Raw genomic sequence first — 7,964 nt, 5'->3', positions numbered from 1 at the left:
CCCTGCAATCTTCCTCTCCCGCACAGAGAGCAGGCAGGCTGCACTGGAGGGGTGTTCCTGGCTGCCATGAAGCTGACAGGAGGTTTCGTGAGGGCAGCTCTTGCCCTTTGCTGCTGCTTGGGTGAGTATTTCCTGGGGTACTGCAAAGATCGATCTGGCTGAATCAGAGTTGAGTTTTCATTTCAGTAAAAGCCTTTGGGTCTTGCAACATGGAGGAGAATCTCGTTCCATGAAGAAATAGCCTTCCTGAGAGAGCACAGCAAAGAAATTAGGTTTCAAGTTTGAGGTTTCAGCAAACATCATACAACTGCTACCTTCTTGGTTTGTAGGAGCAGTTCTAGGGCAGGATAGGGGCTTGCACATGGTAATCCTGTGTATAAAGGCAAAACAAAACTGTAAGAAATGGCATCATTGCCCATGTGAGCAAGATGAATGCAAACTTTAACCTCTAGGATTGCACTGGGAGTTTACTGTGCTCTCCTGGTAGCTGAGAATGATGTACTTGGAGATGGACAGTGCTGGTGGCGGTAATTATCTTGAACATGCATGTCCAAACTTTTGAAAGTCAAATATAAAAGTCTCTTAGAAGAGGTTAAAATCCAGGACTATGGAATTGAAAGTATCTGTATCGCTTACCTGTAGCATTTTAGAGGTGGATAAACATATGTGCTCTCACATGTTTTATCTCCCCTCAGAAATGCAATAAAACTTTTAGTACATCCTATGGCCATTTACTGGAATAATGTAAAACTCCATATTTTCTGAAACAAAATGAATTGATGTTGACTAATTACTGAATTTAACTCATTCCATGAAAATATTTATGTATGTGTTCTCTGCATGTCAGTAATTAATTTTTTTTTCCGTCACAATTTTTTTCTTTCAGGTACTGCCTTTGGAGTTCAGGTGAGCTAAAGATCTATTTATTATGTTCTATTCAGGCTTCTGGTAAGGTAGAAACAGTATGTAGCTACTTGAGAAGCACATGGGTTAAATCTAGTGAAATCTTTGCTGTTAAAATAATATTTGCCAGTGCATGGTTGAATGATGTTGCCAATTTCACAAGAAAGTAAAAGATCCCCATTTTTTGCAATATTTTTGGTTCATTAAATGAAATGAAAAAGCAAGAAGTAATTGTACACTCTTATTATATTAACTCTTAGACATAATTTAGTTACTCCCAGCCAAAGGCAGCAGTTTGCCTCCTCTTGAGGAAACCTGTGTTAGGATGACACACTCAAAAGCATCGAACACCGTGACTCTGATAATTGCTTCCATACAGCAAGACCCAGAGAACTATGTTCCTTGCATATATTTCTACACCTATATCACAGAGAGAAAACCAGCAGGGCCTGAGCCATGGATGTGTCTGCAGGTTCCTCCCACGCAGCTCCGAGCCTCCCATAACTCACCAGAGTGCAGCACGATCTGCAAGGATTCGCTGCGGAGCCGAGGGGCTCCCAATTACCGCCGCCTTCATTAGGCACTGTCTCACCCACAGCCATCCTGCCTCCCTGGACCCTGGCAGGAGTGCATAATCAGAAACTTCTGTAGGGAAGATTCCCTCCTCCTGACTGCCTGAGCAGATTCCCAATAATGCCTCTAATTTGCCTCCCAGCAGGAGCTGCAGGCACGGAGGTGGTGGGAGGATGCTGGGGGGGTTTCATTCAGTGAGGGAGCCAAAATCTGGGCTGATTCTGGGCTGCCTTCACAGCTTGATTGCAGCCAGTACTCCAGTGGCATTACCAAGGATGGGAGGTCTTGGGTAGCTTGCCCAAGGAACTTGCAACCTGTCTGTGGCACTGACGGCAACACGTACAGCAACGACTGTGGGATCTGCCTCCACAACGTGTGAGTATTGCTGGGAACCCCGCCGAGGCCTCAGGGCACGGGGTGCCAGGCAGGGGTGGCAGCTTTGTTCCCCAAGGATGGCCTGGGCAGAGGAGAATGTGCCTTTGCAGCTGGGTGCCAGCACCACCAGCCTTGAGGTGATGCTGTTCCATGATCCCTGACAGAGGTCTGCTTTCTTCCAGGGAGCACAGCGCCAGCGTGGAGAAGGAACACGATGGAGAATGTGACCCAAAACCTATCGTGGTAAGACAAAGTCTGCAATGGGGACAGTTCAAACACTGTGCAGAAAGAGGACAGAATGTGCACAGCTGGTCTGCACAACCCAAAAGGAAATAAAATCTGATGATAACCAAAGCTAGGAGGATTTTTATGGGTTATCTCATACCATGTCTGTTATTTTCTACCTCAGACTTCTAGCCTCTCTAATTGGGAATAAAACACAAATAATACGTTGGCTGAAGGTTGGATCTCACCACCTGGATAGCTCCAGCAGGATCCTATGAATGACCTCACAAAACCCAAATCACAGTCCTTCTTAACATACTATTTTTTTCCACTGGGAGAGAATTCCCACAGAATTTCTGGTGTCTACTTTTGATAGTGAAATTAGTTTGATGCTGGATTTGTCCCCAAAGTCTGAGGGAGAGTAAAAAGACTATGTAACAGCGTTATAACTTTATATCAAAAATGTGGTTTGTTTTTCTTTCCTCTATTCCTGCTACTTTTACAGGTTGATTGCAGTAATTACCGAAGAGCTGTAGTAGACGATCGTGTCGTAGTAGCGTGCCCAAGGATATTTAAACCAGTCTGTGGCTCAGATAGCTTCACTTATAACAACGACTGTGGGATCTGCGCCTACAACGCGTAAGTCTTGTGCATGGAATGTCCTTCTGGACAGTCAGCAAGTTGAGGCTCTCAGAAGTGCTTCTGTAAAATACCAGTTTTAAGGCAGGTGTCCCTGTAGGTCTCCTTGCTGCTGGCTGCTTGTGGTTCTTCAGCCAGCTTGAGTTCTCTTCCCCATTTTTTTGTCTGTGCTCGTGAAGGGAATCACAAAAAGAACCAGAGCAGAGCCTGGAACAGATCAAATGTTGCTTGTAACACCTAATTACTCCTGTCACTTAATTCCCATGGGAGATGGGAATACTGTTCATTAGCAGCTGCCATCTGCAGGGCACATTCAGAGAATTCAAGCAGTTGTAATGTCCCACAGGGAAGGTGGGACCCTGCTTTGTTGTCCCAGTACCTGCAGTGTCATGGGGAAAGTTATTCTCAATGCTCCCTAACCAAAGCTTTTCTTCCTTTCAGAGAACACGACACCAATGTTACCAAAATACATGAGGGGCCCTGCAAGGAATCTGTCGCTGTAAGTGCAATAGAAGTCAAAAATCCACCTCTTAGGGCTGCTAATAAAATCCTGAGGACCTCGCAGACTTCCCTAGGAAGCTGCAAGAGGTCCACAGGACAAGGTGTATGAGGGTCCCAGTCCATTATTTGCTTTTCTGCATGGTGGGGGTGGATTTGGCCTTCTCCCTGCTCCAGAGAGAAGGTCACCCCATGCTTACCACACCAAACTGAGGAAAAAGGAAGGAGGTGGATATGGGATGAGGAGCTGACTTGTGTCCCCAGGAGAAGGTGGAGGGGCATAAGATTTCTCTTGCCAACATGCTGTGCAGGTCGGCAGTTTTCTCTCTGGAGACCACAAACGTTCCCACCCTCAGCAGCAGGGATTCAAAACTCCCATGCTGGTTGTGTTCACAGATGTAGTGAGACTCATAAGAGCACTAACCATAAATATTTATAGAGCATAGTTTATTGTATCTTTGTCTGAGGCCAACAGTCTGATGCCTCAGAAAGAGAAGCTTCTGTATTTCAGCACTAAAATTCTGGATGCAGGAAGTCCTTTCTCCACCTGATAGATAACAATTCTTTCCTATCCTTTCAAATCCTGTGATGAACTACAGGGAATCTGAAGTAAGAAGTAATCACAGAGCTGGTAAAGTTTGGAGAAAACCAACACAAACCAAATCAATATTATTCAGATTTACAGCTTTTGAAAAATGTTTCTTACCAAATTCAAGAATTTTTTTTTTTTTTTTTTAAATGAGACTAGGCCCAAAATTTTGTACATGTTTTTCTGCCTGAAGGTTCCCTTCTCCTAAATAGTTCTTTTCCTTGACTCCTGGAGAAGTAGGAAAATATTCAGAAATTTCATTTCTGATTGGAAATTTTGCTTCAGTGTATCAGGCCTTTGTCCTGTTGCAGAAACATTGGAGGCTGAGGCACAGAACAAAAAGGTTTTGAATCAACTCTTCTTGCATAGCAAGGGCTCCACCAGAGCTATTTGTCCTTATTTTGCCAGGTTGACTGCACCAGGTACCGAACACAAACCACTAAAGACGGCAAAACATTGGTAGCCTGTCCAAGGGACCTGAATCCAGTTTGCGGCACAGATGGCAACACATACGACAACGAGTGCGCGATCTGTGCCCACAACGTGTGAGTGCCATACCCAGAGAGCTCCTTCTGAGTGCCCAGCCATGCTGGGCACTCCTGAGAACTGTCCTGCTGCATTTCTGCTCCTGCCTGTTTCTTCAAGTCTCTTAGAAATGGGATGGTTTTGGACTTACCTTGAGTTTCTTTCTGGTGCCTTCTGTGTGCTCATGAAGAGTCATAAGGCACCTCCTTGGATGAGTCTGTGGGCTGGGCAGAGGAAGGAACAATTCAGAATATTGCTTTAAATTGCATGTTATGAGAAGATGGGATGAGCTTTTTAATGAGTAAAGTAGCCAATCTGAACACTTTCTATAGAGTCTGAAGCCATGGTTTGCTTCATTTTGCACATGACTGTGCCCAAGAGGTTAAGCATTTATTTTATTGTTTCCCTCTTCTTTGTTCCAGGGAACAAAGGACCCATGTTGGCAAAAGGCACAGTGGACAGTGCAGACAGAAGACTGCCGAGGTAAGCGTTCAACATAAGGCTTACTCCTCGTAGCTGCATCAACTGAAGGGTTCCCTGAGGTGACATCTACTCTGAAAATGAGCTGGCCTCAAGCCTGGCTTTCTCCACATGTCTTTAAGTCCTGTCAGCTCCTTGTGTTGAGGATGCCTACAAATCCCACCTGTCCTGAGGCAGGTGTCCTCTGGGCCCTCCCTGCCCAAGAGCCCTGGCAAATGGGTTGGATGAGAGCTATGCACAGAGCTCTCATGATGAATTCACACCTACGGCAGTCTTTGGGGTGGGGACATATTCTGAAATGTGGAGCACACCTGAAGTTTTGATCAGAGTGCGTCAGCTGAGAAGTCCCAGAGCTGCTGTGTAGGACATGCTAACACACAAATGTGGAAGTTGTTCAGATTGGGCTTTGATCTTCCTTTGATGATGCCCTTCAAATGCAAAGTCCAAGTCCTTTCACTGCACAATTAAAAAGGGGCTATGTTTTAAATTTTTCTTCTTTTCTGACGTATCTTGTAGTTGGGATTGACCAAGGTGCTTAATCCAGGGATTTGGCACCTCACACACTGTGTAGTGCTGTGCAGCTCCCCCTGTATGTGAGAGGGTTCAGGCAGAGCTGACTCAGCCTGGTTTTGCAAGAACTGAGTCCTAGCACTGGTATTGTCTCAGCATCCCAGCATTAGAGACATGGCAGGAGATTATGATGGAATTTTTTTTGTTGGAGAACAAGATCTTCCTCGGGTTTGATGCTGCTGCTTTTTTGTAGCTCGATTGCAGTAAATTCCCAGCCAGAAAGGTGAAGGGTGGCAAAGACCTGGTCCGCTGCCCCAGGATCCTGCTGCCAGTGTGTGGCACAGATGGGTTCACTTATGACAACGACTGCAGCATCTGTGCCCACAACGTGTAAGTCTTGTACACAGGACTCTCTTCTGGAGTGGCAAGCCAGGGGTAATTCTCCAGATGGCTTTTCTTTTGGTACTAACAAATCTGTGTTCGTCTTTCAAACTCCTGAAGCCCTTGTCACCTGGATTTTGTTCCCTGATGCTCTTTTTGCTCCTTGGGGGAGCTGTGGGAGAGCCAGCTCTCAGTCTGAGCGCTCTGTGAGAGCTGTGATATTTGGGCAGGGTAAAGAGTGAATGGAGCTGTTATATAGCACACACTGGGGAGACCTGATGGGTCTGTTACCACTTAGAATTCCACTTTCTAATGATGGGGAGGAGCTGGTTCATCAGGCAATCAGGTGCCTCCTTTATCATATATATTGGCTCTGGGTTTGGTTTGCTTTCTGTTGCATTTGGGAGTCCCAGGGCTCAGACGGTGAACATGCTAACCCCAACCTCTCCCTTTCAGACAACACGGGACTGATGTTAAGAAAAGCCATGATGGAAGATGCAAGGCAGAAAGCACTCCTGTAAGTGTTCTTTTTGCTCTAAAATAAGCACCATCTACTTTCTCTGCAACCTCCAGGAAGACTCTGGCTGAGCTCAGTGCACCCAGGCATGGGGGAGAGCGATGCACAGGGCTCATGCCGATGCTTTGCTTCTCCTCAGCTGCTCACAGCTGCCAATGTGCTGTACAGGAGGGCAAGAGAGGATGGGGACAGGCTGGGCCCTGAGAAACAAAATGTCCCAGTACTGCCAATCTCTGAACAGAAATCATCAGAGGCAGCCCAAGAACCATGAAGCCCATTTTAGCACAGTAGGAGAGGAGGCAGAAGGCTGTGTCAGATATCTGTGTATTTATTCAGTGCTAGGATTTCCATTGCACTGGACAGGCAGGTTAAAAAAGTCCTTGTACTCTGGTCAGCCAGGACAAATCTGCTCTCAGGTATGTGTACAGAAATAGCTTTATTATCCTGCACAGTAACAATATGTGCTGATAATATCTTAACACATTTATTCTGCTTATGCAGAGCAGCTCTGAAGCACCAAAAATAATTTCATGCATCCTGAGGGACTCAATATATTTTTTGTAGAAAAGGCACGTTGTTAAAATGTGGTCTTTGCTCTAATTTGTTCTTGGACCACGTGGGAAATATGGATAATAAGAGACACTGCACTGGGGAAACTGCAAAATGACAGTGAAGTGTCAGTGATGCTTGGCTAATGTAGACTGATTTCCAATAGGTGTTTGTCTATTGATCCTCAAATATTTAAACTATTAGATTCTATATATTGTAAATATTTTTGCAACAGAAGCTGGTGAAACAGTTCTTGCTGCTCTTGGAAATGCTGAAACAGTCTCGGATATAGTAAACTATCTCAAGCTGCACTTAATGTCACACACTTTCAATCAGATTCCTCAGGCTGAGTTAGGGGATGTTTAGTTTAGACATCAGGAAAAAAAAAATCTTCTGTGAAAGTCTTGTCAGTAGTTGGAATAGTCTGACCGGAGAATTGGTGGAATCAGTATTCCTTGGAAGTGCTCAAAAGGCACGTGGATGTGGCCCTTGGGGGACATGGTTTGGTGGTGAACACGGTGGTTCTGGGTTAACAGTTGGACTCGATGATTTTAGAGGTCTTTTCCAATCTTTATGATTTTATGAATGCCTGATTTAAAACTTGTGTATGTTCTACTCTAGGAAAATGATGTTTTTTGCCAGTTGTTCCTTTCTTCCCTCTGCTAGCAGAAAATACCAAACTACAATTACATAATTAATTTCTAATGCAAGTCTAAACTTTAAAAACTCTTTGATTTTCCCCTGCCAAAGGCCTTTAAAAAACTAGAGGATCAGAGTGGGCAGACTGTAGATGGGACACTGACCCAGCATTGCTGTTTTACCTCCCCAGGTTGACTGCAGCACGTACCTGAGCGGTACCAAAGCCGGCGAGGCCATCGGAGCCTGTCCCTTCATCCTGCGCGAGATCTGCGGGACAGACGGTGTCACCTACAGCAACGACTGTGCCCTGTGTGCCCACAACATGTGAGCCCTGCAGGTCACCCCCCTGAGAACCCCACAGAGTTATTTGTTGAGCATTTTTAACTCTGCTTCCTCTTCCAGGGAATACGGAACCCAGGTTGCCAAGAAGCACGATGGAAGGTGCATAGAAGAAGCTCACCAAGTAAGTGAAACCTGAAGGAAAAGAAGAGTTTGAGGAGGTGCCAACTGCACAACCTGAGCAAATGCTGGGTGGTTTGGGTGGTGCAGCCTCCACGGGGG

At 45.5% G+C, this 7,964-nt stretch overlaps 1 protein-coding gene across 2 annotated transcripts in view; it reads left to right on the top strand.

The window, feature by feature from the left end:
* Positions 1–7,964, top strand: part of LOC103611447 (ovoinhibitor) — a 10,796-nt gene continuing 2,832 nt past the window's right edge. Inside the window, exons 1-12 of one of the 2 annotated variants that reach the window (XM_008628970.2) lie at positions 1–121; positions 887–906; positions 1,715–1,851; positions 2,034–2,094; positions 2,582–2,715; positions 3,157–3,214; positions 4,211–4,347; positions 4,750–4,810; positions 5,571–5,707; positions 6,155–6,215; positions 7,594–7,727; positions 7,806–7,866. In XM_008628970.2, coding sequence (XP_008627192.1) covers positions 67–121; positions 887–906; positions 1,715–1,851; positions 2,034–2,094; positions 2,582–2,715; positions 3,157–3,214; positions 4,211–4,347; positions 4,750–4,810; positions 5,571–5,707; positions 6,155–6,215; positions 7,594–7,727; positions 7,806–7,866 — 1,056 coding nt within the window. In that variant the 5' untranslated portion in view covers positions 1–66. The remainder of the gene's footprint in view (positions 122–886; positions 907–1,714; positions 1,852–2,033; positions 2,095–2,581; positions 2,716–3,156; positions 3,215–4,210; positions 4,348–4,749; positions 4,811–5,570; positions 5,708–6,154; positions 6,216–7,593; positions 7,728–7,805; positions 7,867–7,964) is intronic. The other variant, XM_017728155.1, reaches the window with a different exon arrangement.

The sequence above is a fragment of the Corvus brachyrhynchos genome, unplaced genomic scaffold (genome assembly GCF_000691975.1).
Source record: "Corvus brachyrhynchos isolate BGI_N302 unplaced genomic scaffold, ASM69197v1 scaffold21, whole genome shotgun sequence".
Lineage (NCBI taxonomy): Eukaryota > Metazoa > Chordata > Aves > Passeriformes > Corvidae > Corvus > Corvus brachyrhynchos.
This window is presented reverse-complemented; position numbering and strand designations above follow the sequence as displayed.